Source organism: Aedes aegypti, chromosome 3 (assembly GCF_002204515.2).
Source record: "Aedes aegypti strain LVP_AGWG chromosome 3, AaegL5.0 Primary Assembly, whole genome shotgun sequence".
Classification (NCBI taxonomy): domain Eukaryota; kingdom Metazoa; phylum Arthropoda; class Insecta; order Diptera; family Culicidae; genus Aedes; species Aedes aegypti.
Window position 1 is genome coordinate 14,364,248 of NC_035109.1, and position 18,566 is coordinate 14,382,813.

An 18,566-nucleotide genomic window follows, 5' to 3' on the forward strand; every position below is an offset into this window, starting at 1 on the left:
CGGGTACCTTGCTGCAGCATGACCGCCCGCGCTGCATTCTTCTCCTTCAAAACCTCCTGGCACTCCTCGTCGAACCAATCGTTCCGTCGACTCCGTCCTACGTACCCGACGTTGCTCTCAGCTGCATCGTTGATGGCTGCTTTTACTGTCCTCCAGCAGTCCTCAAGAGGGGCTTCGTCCAGCTCACCCTCTTCCGGTAATGCAGCCTCGAGTTGCTGCGCGTATGCCGCTGCGACATCCGGTTGCTTGAGCCGCTCTAGGTCATACCGGGGCGGCCGTCGGTACCGTACGTTGTTAACGACGGAGAGTTTTGGGCGCAGTTTGACCATCACCAGATAGTGGTCAGAGTCGATGTTAGCGCCACGATAGGTCCTGACGTCGATAATGTCGGAGAAGTGCCGACCATCAATCAGAACGTGGTCGATTTGCGATTCTGTCTGCTGTGGTGATCTCCAGGTGTATCGGTACGGAATTCCTTAAGGCTGTGCTGGAAGTAGGTGCTACGAATGGCCATATTCTTGGAGGCGGCAAAATCAATTAGTCGTAGGCCGTTTTCGTTCGTCAGCCGGTGGGCGCTGAACTTTCCAATCGTCGGTGTGAATTCGTCCTCCTGGCCAACCTGAGCGTTTAAATCTCCTATGATGATTTTGACGTCGTGGCTTGGGCAACTGTCGTACTCACGTTCAAGCTGCGCGTAAAAAGCGTCTTTATCATCATCAGTGCTTCCGGAGTGAGGGCTGTGCACGTTTATTATGCTGAAGTTGAAGAACCGGCCTTTGATCCTCAACTTGCACATTCTATCATTGATCGGCCAGCACCCGATCACGCGCCTCTGCATATCACCCATCACTATAAAAGCTGTTCCCAGCTCATGTGTATTGCCGCAGCTCTGGTAGATGGAATGGTTACCTCTAAACGTTCGCACCATCGATCCCTTCCAACACACTTCCTGCAACGCTACGATGCCGAATCCACGGTCCTTTAGCACGTCGGCGAGTATGCGTGTGTTCCCGATGAAGTTGAGAGATTTACAGTTCCACGTACCGAGCTTCCAATCGCTAGTCCCTTTACGTCGCTGTGGTCTTCGCCGATTGTCCCGGTTCGTATTCTCTCGTTGATTATTCGTTGCTTGATTTTTTTACGGCTGGCTTGCAGGGCCTGACACCAACCCCCTAGATTTCCGGAGGACCATTCCCCCTAAATGTTCGGAGGACTATAGTGCGCAGTTTAGCTTAGAGTCCTTCTCTGGCACTCGGACGATGATCAGCCGCCCCTGACATGGGGAACAGACGCTGTTGTGAGCCGCTCCTAACATGGAGTACAGACGCTCAAGGTTTGCAGAAGCAAAAGCAAAAGCAAACCCCCCCTTCCCTGTCAGCATACGACCAAAGTTCCCACCGGGGGTTGGTTACCCGATCTTCCCCAAGGTTACTCGTACCCCGGCCAGTACCGCGAGGAGGTAGGAATAGGAGTTGCTGGGCAAGAGGCTAAGGACCGCACAAAGGGGTCTATTTTATTCCTTCAGGTACGCGAGGTACCAATGGTACGCCATGCCCGCCATTTACCAACCGTATTTGAAGCAAAATCCTGCTTAATACTCTTGCATAAAAATAATATTGAATATGTTAAACATGTTATATCAGCAGACTCTATGGTTTACAGTAAAATTCTATTTTCAACGTATAAGCTGATTCATGCCTATCAGATGCATTTTTGACACTGTATGAGTCAAAATGACATTCATAAGAAGAGAAGAGAGCAACACGAATGCAGCATTCGACAGTTTTGAGAAACTCGGCCTTAAATATAACTTACGGATTCACTATGCTCATGTCTCTCAGTCAATTTTTTGCCAAACATCAATTATAATGTACCGTTTTTGAGTTTATAAATTTCCAATAGGTACATAAAAATTGTGTTATTTGATAAGTTCTTTCGAAAATGTTTTCTAGTAAACCACTCTTCCTCTTAAAATCTATATTATTTGTAACGCGTAAATCAACATTTTCACGTCAAAAGTTAATGTTTATTAACGAAAGAAAACAAAATAAAGAAAGATACGAAAACAAAATGTCTCAATTTTGTCAGGTTCCTGATTTTTTCAGCCCAAATTTCACTAAGGAGCTGACAAAATCTTATCCTCGCTGTATCAGAATTGATAGGGTTGTTGGCTTATCTTCACCAGGTCTAGTCCGGTCTGTCTCTGAACACCGACCAATTGTAAGGAATAAAATGCAAAATATGTTTTTCAAACTAATTTGAACCGCCCTAGAGTGCCTTTCATACATGAACGACATCTTTGTGTGGAAAAAGCGATATTATTATTTGAATCACCCCTCGGCGAAGAGAGGAACAAATGAAAATAGAACGACATTCAAATAGACCGTTTTAGCATCACTGTAAAATAAACTAACACAGTTTTGAGTTGAGGAATATTTTGTTAATACCCAGGTAACCAATAAGCACTGTCATAGGTAGCATATGAGCCACTCAACAGGTTTTTAGTGCCAACAGGCTTCATATAACATTTTCAAGTGCTATTAGGCACTGCCACCTTCGAGCACTGAAATTATCCGTATACGCATGACGCCATACCGCAGTGCTTGTAAGCCCTGTGCTATTCTTGATACTTTTACGGTCTTTTCGAAGTTTTCATTCTCCCAAACATTCATCATACTTCATTTTACACTCCTTTTTGACTCCCTTTGCAATGAAGTACAAATTAATCCGAATTAAACTGCTGGTATTTCCAGCCTCCAATAATGTTCAGCCTTATAAACGATGGTGAGCAAGGCAACTCATAAAAGCATAGATGGGGCAGATGGAAAAAGGGACCGAATCATCTAATAGGAGTTTAGAAAACATCAGTTCGAGTCTAAGATACTTAACAAAAAAATTAACTTGGAACAGGTCAAAGAAAGAGAGAAAAGTACAGGAGATAAACAAACTTTTTTTTTCTCTTTCTTCAACCAACCTGCTATAAAATTTTGACGTCTCTCGCTTCAGATACTCGGTACGAGTAGGCAGTATATCAGCAATATAATTCGCCAAAAGTGGCTTTTTAACAGCCCTTAATTACGATATAGTTCCTATTAGCCCTGTTAGCCATGTCTTTTATTCGACTATAGAACCGACTTGGTGCCAAACTTTACGGCTTATTGGTTACTTGGGTAAATATCCAGTTTTCTTTTTTCATAATCTGCGTTGAACCAGAACTCAAGATTTCAAAATTTTCCGTGCCTTGAACTATTTTAGTTTCAAACTACTGCCAACTTTCTACATAGAGTTGTAGAAAGTTGGCAGTAGTTTGAAACTAAAATAGTTTCGCCTCCAATCGCAAAACGCAACATATTGTTAGCCATCTATACTTTCGTAGCGCAACTAGTCAGTGGATGAGAGATTTGATTTTTCACGCATCCATCACATGCCGCTGTGGGGAAAAATGTTTTATTTTCCTGATATTCGCTCCCAATATGACAATTCGTCCGGTGGGGTGTGCTGCTGTCGTCATGATGATGGTTGACGAGAGCAATGTCAAACTCATTCATGGTTTCAAAACATTCGGAACAAAATATTTATTTTCACCGCTTACTTCACTTTATGTATGAAATTCTATGAGATCCAATGGTAGAGAATTCATTTATCTACCCAATGGTATTTTTAGGGGCAGCGGAGAATGTCCCGAAGCGTGTTTTATTCAAGCGCAAAAACCGCTCAGGCGAAAGTTCCAATGAAACTAACCTCACATATTTTGGTTTTCCAACCTCAAACTAGTGCTCCTACCAGCCGGATCTCAATTTTTATGAAAGTAGTGCAATAATACAAAAAACAAACGTATGTAGAACATAGAGAATGGATATTCCTACCTTTTCCGCCTAAATGTTTCACTGTGAACCGTCTTATATCAGGAAAATAAAACATTTCTCCCCACAGCGGCATGTGATGGATGCGTGAAAAATCAAATCTCTCATCATCTGACTAGTTGCGCTACCAAAGTATAGATGGCTAACAGTAGGTTGCGTTTTGCGATTGGAAGCGTATAAGACGGTTAACAGTGAAACAGTTAGGTGGAAAAGGTAGGAATATCCATTCTCTATGTTCTACTTACGTTTGTTTTTTTGTATTAATGCATCAACTTAATCATCAATCAATCAGTCAATCAATCAGTAAGTGGGCAGTGCAGGTCTGGTTCTATGTCTTAACATTTTCTGTAAAAATGTCAATTCTGTGTCAATTAGCTTTAACGTGTTTCATGCTTCGTTCCACTTTCCCAATGTTCCTTCATGATGGGTGTGTGTGTGCCGAAAACGTCAAAACTCGCTCTCTCCTCTCTCGCGCTTAAGCAGTTTTGAATCGCGAATGAATGAAAACATAAACATAAAAATAACGCTTTTTTGCCGCCGCGGTCTTTTTGTTCGGTTCGTCGTCGTCTTGTCGGTTAGCTCGCAAAAATCACACATTATTCGTTCAGTATTTTCGTCTGTTTAGTTTTATTTTAATTTGTGCAACTGCAGCAACGGTGTGATTCTGTAACAAAACTGATCCGGTGGTTCGTTGTCGCGCTAATCTTGCAAAACGGTGCCAAGTTTACCCATCGCCACACGAGTGTGAAAGATTGAGTGCATTGCATTGTGTGAAGACCGCCATACAGAAATCAGCCGGTCGCAAATTCAGAAGTGAACAGTGAAAACGTTTGTCCTAATTAGAAGGATAAAACAGTAGAAAAACCATGAGTGCTTCCAACGTGGAGGAAGGAAGTAACCAGACCTGGGATGAAACCAACCTGAGTCAGGTGCGCGAGTGCTTGGCCACCTTCCGCGAGAGCATGTAAGTAATCATTCAGAGCTGTATAACTGACCGCAGAACAGTGGTCCAAATTTTTCCATTGGTTTCTGGTTGTAATTTATTTATCATACGTGGGCCTATTAGTTTACTTTACATAAGGTCAAGGAAAGAATTTGGGTATTATCTTTGTCAGAAAATGATTTAGCAAAATGGGTTTCCTACCACTTATATCCAGGGCCGTTTGCAGATCTCTTTTTTTTCAATGGTCCATTAGGAATTTCTTCTGAGATTCCTCGAGGAAAAGTTTCAGGAATTCTACTTGCAAGGCTGTTATGAAACCAACATTCAAATAGAGACCAAGTCTCTTTTTAGAGACTTGGTCTCTATTTGAATGCAAGCATCTTGAACTTTTCTATTTTAAGTGGAAGGTCACTATCTTCATTCTCCTCGCGATCCTTGAATTCTGAAATATCTAATCAGGAATTTCCACAGGAAAAAATCATTCAAAATATTATTCCAACGATTTTTCAATCGATTTAAACTAAAAGTTACTCTAGCAGATCTTTCAATTCATGCGGGAGTTCTTCCAAGAATATCACCAAGGGTTTAGTCCAGATTTTTCAAAGAAATTCTTTCTAAGTTTTTTCCAAGAATTCTCAAAAGAGTTCCTATTTCAATTTTCCAGTTATTACATAACTAGTTTTATATGAATTCCTTCGTGAATTCATGTACGGGTTCTCCCAGAAATTGCTAATAACTGTGGAAGTCCTAATAAAAAATTAAGCTAAAAAGCAAATACTATCCATGTTAGTACGCGCATCGCCAAAAAGAAAAAATAGAAACTTAAAGGCTTTATATCGTATTTATGGCATTCTTTTCAATATGATTGGCGGGTTCTTGACGAAAACCTAAGGACAATTTTTGTGCAGCATTTTCTGTGGAATTCTAAAACAAATCCCTTAAAACTTTTGAGAAATACCAGGATAAATCACTAAGAAAACTTTTTCAAGAGTTTTATTTAGAAATCTTAAGGTGAAGATGAATCAAAGCCATACCTCAAATTTTCAAGAGCACGGATCTGGAGACCCAAACATCCTTTTAAGCTGAAAACTTAATCGATTGGTCACTCGCTGGTGGTGACTAATCGATTAAGTTTTCAGCTCAAATGGGTGTTCGGTTCTCCAGATCCGTGCTCTTGAAAATTTGAAGTTTGGCTTCGATTCAGCTTCACCTTAAAGCAATCCCTAAGGCATGCCCGGTGGAATCCGAAAGGAATAATGTGAAAAAAATATTTTAATTTTGGATAAATCCAGGGCTGTTACAACAGCCGCGAATTTCGCGATTCTCGCGGATTTAGCGATTTTCGCGGATTTGTAGCGGATTTATGCCGCCAGACGCGAAAATTGCGGGTGAATGAAAAACAGTCGCGAAAATCGCGGATTTGCTAAATCATGCCACGAAAATTACATACAATAGATTTGCCAGACACATTTTATTGTCAAGTTTTGAATTACGCATTTTTAATTATACAAAAATGATATGTACAATAAATAACAAGATCACTGTTCAGTTCACTGGATAGAAATACAACCCAGCAAGGTTTATTGCTTCGCTATTTATAGTCCAGTCATAACAATAACATTTGTTCGATTCTTTGTTTACGTATGTACTTTCGTACATCGTTATCACAACTACTATTACTCGCATTTATTATTATTTACAATTTCACGGAACAGCCGCCGGCTATGTTCACTTGCTTTTTACCTTAAGCAGATATTACAAAAAATTACAAAGTTTTTATTTTTCAGTATCTTTGCAAGATATGAACTTTGTATCTTTTGTTAGTTGTGATTGTGTATTGTCAGATTCCTTGGATAATAAACGCCGCGCGGCGGTCCTATAGACCACTTGCAAAATTTCACGAGGCCTTCCTCTAGGCGAACGGCGCGCCGCACTTGAGGAAACACCGCAATGCTATTTTTCCATAAGAATTAAGTAAACAGTGTGGAAAAACTGCGGCACGTCATTCCCTCAAGGGAAGCCCGCGTGAAGTTTTGTGCAAATACCCCAAAATATTGGAAGTGCATATTGTAGTGTTGTTATCGAATTTATATTCTGTTTATACACAATTTTATACAGTCATTTCGAAGCTTGAAACTGTTGTTGTTTATTTATAGAAAGACATCTTGATCTTTTTCCGATGGTCAAGATATCGATAGCATAAACAATTCTCAACATGTTATATATTGAATTTTAAAAGTTTTCTTCTCGCTTTGTTGTTTTCTCGTTTCAATGCCTGACATGCTCTAATGGAAAGATTTATTATATTCTCATTCTTATGACATTAAAAATTATGTACTTGGCTTGCGAGCAAATGTGGTAAAGTGAAATGGAAAAAAATGCTTCTAAATTACGAAATGACCAACATTATTTTACAAAACTAACACAATGGATTCTCTTAACAATTGTGACAATTAAAATAATGCGTCCAGATAATGCTTGGCTCGTCTAAATTACCTGATATGGCTTTCTCGATCTTATATTAACCAGCTGAAGTTTCTTATTCACGATGAAATTATGATTCGTCACATAACTTCTACCAAATGTATGAATTGACTTGATCACCTTTCTGAGATTCTTACAGTTTGCTACAACACCATTATCCCCCTAATTGTTACCTGAGATAAGTGAAAAAATGTGGTAAAGAATCAAAATTTTGAAAACTTTGATTTTTTGCATGGCGTACCATGGTCAACGATTGATTCCATCCAATCATGAGCAAAAATTTCAATTAAGTTTTCGCTACCAATTATAAATAACCTGAAAACAAAAAAAATAATATAACAAAATAATGATAAGTCTCAAATATGGGACTCGTTGATCTTTTTATGTTAAACAAAAGATTTCAACAAATATAATTATTGTTGTACATGGAATTCTTTGAGGTACCGTGACATGCTCTATTACCGTGAGGTTAAACAAACTCAAGATTCAATCGATCAGATAAAAATAACGTAACAATATTTTCAAATCTTTCATGTTTTCTATAGTAGACCGTTTTATATACTTTGCATAAAAAATATGATGTGAACCATTTTGATAATTTTAACCATAGTTACAGTTGATGTTGTTAGTGTTCCAAATACCGTGCATCTGACTCCGACTGCCGGGTCACATTTTGAAACATCTCTCAATTGAACGAACGAAGCGCATCAAAAATAAAACTTTTGTATCAAACAACGTTTTGAGGTTTGCATGATTGATTCGGGAAATAAAATATATATTTCACTTCGCCATTTTGAAATTATAACTGAAACACGGTATTTGGAACACATAAGCAACAGTGCCCTAATACCGTGTGTTGGCACCAGGCGATTACATTCTAACATTATTTTTGTTTGTTTGTGTGTACAACTTTAGTTCAAGTTTGTCATGGCTTTCTAAATACTACTTAATGTGCTAATGTTTGTGACAATCGTTTAGAAAAATAAATAATACAATATGCTAGAAATTCACATAATTCCCAATACACGGTATTAGGCAACACATGAAATTAGAGCAGGTCACGGTACTGTGTTTTAAACAAAATATTTGATTTAAATGTAGATTTATTTTTTCCCCTCGTAACAGCAATTGAATTCTTTCAAATGGTGCATGCAGAACATCTCTAAGATTTTTTTTACTTCAACACATTCATTTGAAACATTGCTTTCATTAATTGAACCACTAATGCAACTTGACAGTAACTACTGTGGCATAGAATTTAAATCTTTGAGAAAACATAATTTTTACCATAACATTTGGTCAGATGGTAAGTTGTTGCAAATCGATTGGATCAGAAGCATTCTTTTGGACGGAAAATAGCATATGGCGTTTTTATCGAAAATATTCGTTGTGACCAACTGTTTGTAATTTGAAGTACTGCTACTTCCACAACCATTGGTCCAGGTGTCCTAATTGAAAATTTTAGAAAATGTTATTTTTTGACGCCGATTGCTGTCTCCAGACGCGGATCGAGTTTTGGTGGTCGCGATTTTCGCGGATTAAATTTTGAAGTTTTTGTAACAGCCCTGTAAATCATTTAAAAATACTGGGTGAATTCCGGAAAGAATACCTGGAGAACTCTTGTCGCCTATGGTATGACATCGCTTCATTGAGTATTGCAACACCAGAAAAAGTTAAATTCATTCTGGAGACCATTGGTAGCATTAGTGAAGTGATTCTATGCTTGTTGAGTGTTACTGCACTATTCAAAATGGGTGATGCAATACTTCTACGAGTAGTTATTCATCATGATGTGGCTCCTTGCGTGTTCTGTTTGTTCTATTCTGTTCTGTTAGTGCTTCGTTATTATTTACATTACTTTCGCCTTCTTCATTGCCATACTATGACACAGATCCCTCATTACTTGTAGTTTTTTCTATTTTCTTAAGATGAGCAACATTACGCCTATATTCTCTTCCGGTTTTGATGGATTTCAATGTGCAGTCTGCTTCCTGTTTCCGCACCACAACAAATTCCTCGTTGATATAGTCTGTATCCAATTTATTATTTTTCTTCATTCTTTTTATCAGTACTTCATCGCCAACTTCAATCTTACTGTGATTTGCTTTCCGTTTCTTATCACTGTATTCTCTTCCTTTTTCCTTTTGTAATCGATCCATTACTCTAACTTCTTCATCATTTGAGTGGTATACTGGAACTTGTGGTAACTTACTTCGGATACGTCTTCCAAACATCAACTCGGATGGTGATTTTCCAGTCGTGGGATGATTAGTTGAATGATATACAAGCAAATACTGACTCAATTCCTCCCTCCAACTTTTTCCTAATTCCTGAGCAATCCGCAATCTTTTAAGTATTGTTCTATTTTGCCGTTCCACTTCTCCATTTTGCTGAGGCCAATATGGTATGGTATTGACCAATTTGATTCCATTCTCCAAATAAAATGTTTTCAATTCATTGCAGTTCTCGCTCAACTGGGGTCCATTATCGGCTCTGAGAGATACTGGAAGCCCATAACGTCCAAAAATGACGCTTAATTTAATAAATTTTAATTCTTCAATCACAGCTTGGACATTGATAGAGATCATCTCCTTTACTTCAACATAGCGACTATAATAGTCAACTACTACTAATAAATATAAACCATCTGGCAATGGACCAAGGAAATCAACTGCAACATCTTCCCAAGGCGCTGAAGGCATCTTTTTTCTTACCATTGGTTCCGGAGCTTCAGGTGCAGATACCAAACAACAACCTCGACAGCTTTTCACAAATCTATCTACATCTTGATCAAGTTTCGGCCACCATACATGTGTTCGTAAATGCGTTTTCATCATTCTGCTACCCGGATGCCCTTCATGCGCCAATGACAGAACCCGATTTCTAAGCCTTCCAGGAATAACTAGACGATCTGTTCGAAGTAGTACTTTTTCAACTTGACACAACTCTTTGGCTATGACTCTGTATGCCAACGGAAGTTCCAATTGCTGATCTGTTCTGATCAATTTTTGTACGTTTTGAATTTCTTCATCTTCTATAGATTCCTTTTCAATTTATTCCCAATTTAACGCCATCGTATTAGCTGCGGATGTCACTATTTCTCGAATTAACAACTCTTCATGAATATCGAAAGGCTTGGGGTCCAACACAGCTAATCTGGACAAAGCATCAGCTGCATTATTTTCGCCAGAAATATGAACCACATTATACTCAAACGCTTGTAAACGGAGTACCCATCTTTCTATCCGAGCGCATGGCTTAGACCTAGGAGTAAACAGAAACTGCAATGCTTTGCAATCTGTCACTAGATCAAATGGTTTTCCCAATAGGTACACTTGAAACCTTTCAACTGCCCAGACAAGAGCAAGTGCTTCTTTTTTTGTCTGACAGTATCGTGATTCCGTATCAGTCAATGATTTCGAAGCATAACTAATTATACGTACTTGCCCTTTGCTATCATATTGAGCGAGAATGGCTCCTAGACCAACTGGACTAGCATCCGCCATTACAGCAGTGCGATCGTTTACGTCGTAATACCCCAGCTGTCCAACTCTACCATAATCTTCTTAATTTCTTCAAAAGCTTCTGCGTGTTGCGGTTTCCACTCGAAAAAGATTCCTTTCTGAGTTAATTTCCGAAGAGGTTCATCGATAGTCGCTAGATTAGGAATAAACTTGTTCATGTAATTAGCGAGACCCAGAAAGCTCCGTATCTCGGCTTCATTCTTTGGATCGCGAAACGAAAGAATAGCGTCTGTCTTAACTTTTGAAGGATGTATACCATCCGCCGTGACATTATGTCCGAGAAATTCCAATTCTTTGACCTTAAACATGCATTTATCCCAATTCAATTCCACATTACGTTCCTTCAAACGGTTAAGAACCTAAATACGACAAATTGATTTATTTTATTATTATTTTCGATTATTAAAAACAAAATAAAAAAAAACTCAAATAGTACTAAACATTAAACTACCTTATTCACGCGACGATCATGCTCTTCCTCAGTGGATCCTTCAATGATAACATCGTCCAAATACCAATACGTTCCTTCACAGCCAGTGAGTATTTCATCCATGGTTCGTTGAAAAGCTTCAGGGGCAGTAACTAAACCAAACGGTAATCGCTTGAATCTGAATAGCCCTTGACTTGTTATGAAGTTTGTAATATCTCTTGAACCAGGTTCAAGTTCTACTTGCAAAAATGCTTCACGGATGTCTAATTTGCTGCGTATCATATCTTTTCCCAGACGAGCCAAATACTCGTCTACTATTGGCATCGAATGACGCTCCCTCAATACCGCTTCATTAACTCGACGCAGATCCAAGCACAGCCTAACATCGCCGTTTGCTTTCCCCACAACTACCAGTGGAGATACCCAGCTCGTTGGTCCAGTCTTGACTTCGATTATGTCTCTTGCAAGCAATTGTTCCAATTTTGTCTTTACAGCAGATTCTAGTGGTATCGGGACCCTTCTCAGTGGTTGGAAAACTGGTTTGACCTCCGGATCAGTGTGAATTTTGATTTGAACTCCAGAAATTTTTGAAAATGGCTTCACTTTTTCCGTTACTTTATTCACATCTAATCCGACCTTGAGTATACCCAACTGCTTAGAGGTTTCATCTCCCAACAAACATTGTTGGCCACCAGTTACCACGAAAAATTCAGCTTCTACACTTTTGTTACTTGAATGTCAGCAACAAATGTACCGGAAACATTCAACAAATTCTCACTTCCATAAGCCTTCAGTTTCCGCGTGCAACCTTTCGTTGAAGAATGAACCTTGATACCAACTTCTTTAAACTTATTCAATGCTTCGGCTGTTATTAAATTGCAATCAGCTCCCGAACCAACATATCCCAGTTGACTCCGCCAATACAACAGGTCATCATGTTTGACTTGTTACCAGAGTAAAATGCATAATAAGTTTTATCTGCCTCAGTTGTCTCTTTTGCTTGATTTTCCAATGGCGTCTATGTAGATTCAATTAGTCGTATTTTCTTCACTGGCTTGGATTCATTCTCATATGCAGCACGCTTCCTTCCTTTTCGGCACACCGTCTCAAAATGACCCCGCATTTTGCAATTTCTGCATTCCTGGTTACGCGCAGGACAATGTGAAGAATTGGAGAAGTGACCATGCCTTCCACCACTAAAACATGCAGCACGATCTCTCGTATTTTGATTGTTACCGGTACGATTAATCTTTTCAACAGAACTTTCAAAATTCCTTCCACCGATCTTACGTTCTTCAATACGATAAACATTCTCGCCGGATGATTGTAAGTTGGACAGACCTTTCACTTGTTCTTCCACACTTTCTATCATAGCTCCCAAAGCTTCTATCTGCGTCAGCATTTGATCTTCCTTCAAAATGCGACTTCGTAATTCGTTTGAAAGACAACCTTGTGCAATAACATCTACTAGCGTAATTTCAGTTAGCACCTTTGCGATTTCAGAGGAATATTTTTCAAACCCGCATTCAGCCACCTGTTGGCGTAAACGGAGAACAAACTGCGCAAACCGTTCATCCTTCATCTGTTTCATGTCTCGTAAACGATTTCTCTCTAGAGTATCTTGTCGCACAGGTTTGAAAAAATCATCCAGTTTTTCTACCGCAAGGTCATACCATCGTTTCTCAATAGATACCAAAGGAAATTTCTCAGTATCTGGTAGATTGGCAAACACTCGTTGCAGTTGCGGACCACCAAGATACAGCATTTTGGCTCTCATAATCTTTTGATCTTGTACATTATGAGCCTCGAAATAACACTCCAATGTCCCTTTACAAGATTTCCACTCTCTAGCCAATCGAGAACGTTCGATGTGTTCGCAGCAAAACGGTGGTATAGCTCGCATATCAGATTCCATCTGTAATATTTTAAAAACACATGATAAACAATTACCCCAAACTGGTTTCAGACAACCCAAATCCTTTAAATAAATTCAACTGAATCGTCTACCGTCGCCATAGTTTTTTTTTTTTTAACAGTTTACGTCTTTTTCGCTACCGAAAAGGCAGATACTCCGAGTATATAAGATTTTATCGCCACCATCAAGGTGGAATCTCCGTTCTTAATTCGAGCCCTAAAGCGATCGCTACCGAAATGGTAGAAACTCCATTCTATGAATCCTAAATCCGAACGCTACTTAAATAGTAGGAACTCCACTTTGAATGTATAATCCGATCGCTACCAAAAAGGTAGAAACTCCATTTTATAACTTGAAATTTTAATCGCTACCACAAATGGCAGAACCTCCGTTTTTCACTATTTCATCGAAAACGACATTTTGAATTTATCAAATAAACCGGTAATGTTAATGTAATAAAAATAAATAAAATACCTTCCGCTTTCACCTCGTCGCCAGATTGTAGGGTTCAAGGGTAATTCTTAGGAATCAAGATCCTGGCCAATTCTCCGGAATGAAAAACAGTATTTCTGTGTGACCGTTCACCAGTACGGTAAGAGTAGGAATGCTCACCTAGTTTGTTTATTCATCGTTGCTAAGTACTACATTAAGGGGTCTATTTTGTAATTCGAGCAAATTCATGTGACTCGTCTGTAGTCATTGTCGATCAAAGTAAGCATGCATATTTCAGATGTCACTCGTCGACTCTCATAGTAATTCAGTCACATAGAGTGACAACTGTCGATAAACTCGAGTGACAGAGCCAAGTCGAGCGAAATTTTTGGTCGACAGTGACTCCAGTCGAGTCGTTTTTGATCGACTCGACTTATAAAATAAGGCCCTTTATGTAGAGATTGATATTATATAGTAAGCTATGTTTTAGGGCCTTATTTTATAAGTCGAGTCGATCAAAAACGACTCGACTGGAGTCACTGTCGACCAAAAATTTCGCTCGACTTGGCTCTGTCACTCGAGTTTATCGACAGTTGTCACTCTATGTGACTGAATTACTATGAGAGTCGACGGGTGACATCTGAAATATGCATGCTTACTTTGATCGACAATGACTACAGACGAGTCACATGAATTTGCTCGAATTACAAAATAGACCCCAAAGTATTCCTGTCAGAGCTCGTAAACGTATTCTTTTCTGAAAAAATCTTCAAAAAAAATTCGGATGATTTGCTTGAAATGATTAATAGTTTTACTGACAAGATCGTTAGCAGGAACATGAAGAAGATCATTCCAGATGTTGGTAGATTCTTTGCAGCATCCGAGATTGATTCCTGTTGAAAACCTATGATTGACTACAGTTGACTGCCTGAAGTCTAAGGATTTGGTTAACTCAAAAAAAGAATCGCCTGAAGTCATTATTTTAATAACTTGAAACCAGCTTTGCTATTATCAGATTAACAGAATTTGAATACCAGATTATATCTCTGAAAACTTAAAATTCACGTAGGATAAAACTGCGAAAAATATATTTACAAACATCTTTCTTAAAACTAGTGAACCATTTAACAACACATCAACCGGCTTCAAACAGATCAAAATTCGGCTGTATGCAATCCATGTCGTAATCGTACATCGCCAAAAACGCATCACATGCCGAACAGTACAAATATTCCCGCTTCGGTTTCGGGAAGCAACACGGCAAACACCAAAACGGCCAACAACACATCAAGAACGACGACCACGCAGAGGAGGACGTTTCGTGATCCCTGGGAGCCTTCACCACAGGAATTCGATTGCGTCCACATGCTGGACACTGGATTCTCAAGCCTCCGGGTCTCCAGGTTTCGACCGTCGTTCGATACGACAAGACTCGTCCGGAGCGAAAGGACTTCTTCGATTGGTACATTCTTTTGTACATGGTTTTCTTCTTCTTAGAACCTCTGCGATGTTCCTTGATCAGCTTTTCCTCCAAAGCATCTCTGCTGGTCATCGATTCGCTGTCCTCTTGATCGGAACTTGCTGGCGATTGGCCTACAACCTTATCCGCAACGGTAACTTCCGTCGATCCAACTGCCCGATCGATCACATCTCGAACCGGACAATCGCGATGATCATGATCATAATCTCGACCGTGATCATGATCTTGAACTCGATCGTGATCAGTCATCTTTACCATGACCGGCAGATTTTCCAACTCCAGAACTATATCTCCACTTTGTTTACGCGTTTGTCGATGCTCAGAATGTCTCTTACTGCTGGAAGGCCGCTTCCAATCATGGCGGTGGAAGTCCTGCAGGTGCTCGATCAAATTCCAGGTGTTTTCCCGATCGTATGCCAACACCGTGTCGCAGATGACGCACTGAACACTGGACGACATGTGCACATCTTCGGTGTTTGTTTGGGTTCCGTTTCTGTCCGGCGATCATTTCGATTGAAATTTCATGGGTTACTGCGGTTAACAGTGGTTCAAGTTATCGTTTTTGTTCCTCTCCGCTTTTTTGATTCCGACGAATTTTGAGACCCCTCCCAATTTGGATGACAACTGAGACTGCCCTAGCCATTCAAAGTTTACACACAGTCAAACAGACGTCATACTCTCAGCTTTTTAACGGTTGATTCAAATATATGGTACCTAGGTGGCTAATACACCACCCGCAGCGCTCGCATCGTTTTTGTTCGCGTTTGACGTTCACACACTACCGCCACCTGTTGGCCCATCGGCCAAACACAGTGATTTCAGCATTGGACGAACATGTTCTCACGACTATGATTTTGATCGCGATTTGTCACGTCTGTTTGTCTGTGGTTCATAATGCTTTCCCATGTGCATTTGAGAGTTTGAACTACATTGATTCTGTTACATACAAATATAAGCTACATTTTGGTCGAATACCGTTTTCAAATAGGTTGTCATTTACTGTGAATTCTTTTCGAATTGCAGCACTTGGGGTAGAATATTTAAACTGCTCTACGGAAATCACTGGATTTATGAAATGAAATATACACACTTAGCTCAAATCACCAAAGTCGGTAATCCGTTTACCGAAATCTCAACAGCTGAACGTTCGGTAAAAGAATAAATTGCAGAACGTTCGGTAATTCGGATATTCCAGCTCAGCTGTCAAAACAACCGACGCATCGGTAAACGTTTACCGAAAAACGGTAATGTGGCTGCATCTGTTTTTTTTTTCTCGCAATCTCATATTCTCACTCAGACAAAGACCGAACTTGGTAAATTTTACCAACCACAGAGCTTTATTTTAGCAAATAAATAATATATTTGTACTCAACCTGCTTCGTAGAAACAGAAATACATAATAAAATGCAGGATCCACCAAAAAAGGAAAGGGACGCTGCCGATTATTTTTGCTCGACGCGAGGCCAATGCCAGCGCAATCGGAAACATTGCATTCAAAAGCGCACAAAAACTGCCGTCGTTGATATCTGGACTGTGAATTCGTTCCCTGAAAAACATTTGTAGTCTAGGGTGAGGGTGCAAATGTTGAGTGATTTAAGAAGGAAAACGAACATCAGGCTATTTCTCCGGAGAATCCATTAGGAATTCGTCCAGGAATTCCATCAAGAATTTCTACGAGGGTACATCTAAAGATTCCTCAATGAAATCCTCCAGAAATTCTACCGAAGTTGTTCCGATGTGTCTAACCAAATTTTCACCAGGAACTACTCCCACCAGCAGTTTTTCCTTTGTTTTCTACGGGAACTTTTTTCAGGATTCATCCGCGGATTTGCTACAGCAATACCTCCGGGGATTTCCTCCTGGAATCCCTTCGGGTATCTCCATCGTAGATTTCGTTCAGAAATTCTTCCAGGGATTTCCTTTAGAAAATCCTTCAAGCTCAAGGATTTCCGCAAGGAATTCCAAGAATTTGTTTCTAAGAAATCCTTCGGGAATATTCTCCAGAAGTTTCTCAGAGGCATTCCAATAGTAATTCCACCGGAGATTTCGTCCAGGAATTCTTCTACAAGCTGCTTCGGGGATTTATTCAGATAATTTATCCGAGGATTTCCACCAGGAATTTCTCTGGGGATTTGCACCACAATTTTCTCTGGGGATTTGTCTGGGAATTCCTCTGGAGATTTTCTCCAGAAGAAAACGAATTTAAACTGAATTTTGCGACCAAAATATTTTACTAAACTTAAGCAAAAACCAGGACCAATACCCGACAGACCTGCTGAATAAATTACTAGTGAACCTTCTGTAGTAATCTGCAGCTGTAGAAGGAATCTTAAATCTGCTTTCTAAAAGATCCTCATCATACTCTTCTGGAAGATTAGCCAGAGACGGTTTGGAAAACAAAACAAAATTGTAAAAAACTCATCCAGAATTTCAAATGTGAGTAATAATTTTCCTAGAAATCGTTTGAGAAATTCCAATAAATAAATATTCATTTTTCCATTCATTAACCCTTGCTGTTTTTACTCGACTTTGGTCAACTATTTTTGTACAAAAACACGTTTATATTGCACATTAAATTGTCGAGTTTTAGGCTATTCCTGACTGTTCGTCGTGTACAAATAAACTTCAAAGCTTACAAACGTTTCGTTAATGAAAGCTTGAACATTTTTCAACAATAACGATTCACCAATAGTGATATCAGTGGCGAATCCCTAACGTCAAATACACTTGTTCATGAATTTTAGCAACACATATGCGGTTTCAATCGTTTACTGTTTGTGTATAATCTAAGCACTGGATATCCCCGTTGATTTGACCGCTTTTAATCACTTTAGTGTCGGATGCACGTAAAGAAAGACGTCTGTTCGTCAGAATCGTGACCAAAACAAGAGACCGTTTATTCCATGTCTACTACGATCTACAAATATTTACTTATTCAAATTTATCTCAAACACACCAACTTTCAATATCGTACAATTCCTCCTTTTCTTTAAATTAATTTCAGTATTACAATTTTCATGTTTGCTTCAAAAAGTATTTCAATTTTCTTGACGTACAAAAGTATTGTAAGCATTTCGTGTTGCTGCCATGTTTTCCATTCCAGCATCAAATCCGTCAACAGGTTAACATTTGATATGCAAACGAATTTTTAATAGAGATCCTGAATTGATAAGGCACAACGCCAAATCCGATTGGCGAGGACATGGTTTCCATAGTCGTGGATGCAATAGTCTCAGATATTATATGATGATAATTTTGTGTTACAATTACCTGAAATAAAAGAAATATTTAACTTTTTTCAAGCATTTCGATACTTACCTTTTTGTTTCCAATGTTCAACTTCTAACATTCATTGAACTTGTTCCTTTTCAATTTGAAATCGTCTCGTCGTTGAGAACTTTTTCGTTCCTCCACATGATTGACTTGCTCAAGCCTGTTCTTGTTTTCAGTATGATGTTTTCACTATTTCCAAAGTATTATGTTTATTGTTCCCAT

General features: G+C 39.2%; 1 protein-coding gene across 2 annotated transcripts in view; it reads left to right on the top strand.

Moving 5' to 3' along the window:
- Positions 1-4,387: 4,387 nt before the first annotated feature.
- The window catches only part of LOC5570142 (centrosomin), a 150,019-nt gene continuing 135,840 nt past the window's right edge, over positions 4,388-18,566 (top strand). The window contains exon 1 of one of the 2 annotated variants that reach the window (XM_021850616.1): positions 4,388-4,827. In XM_021850616.1, the coding sequence (XP_021706308.1) occupies positions 4,730-4,827 (98 nt within the window). In that variant the 5' untranslated portion in view covers positions 4,388-4,729. The remainder of the gene's footprint in view (positions 4,828-18,566) is intronic. The other variant, XM_021850622.1, reaches the window with a different exon arrangement.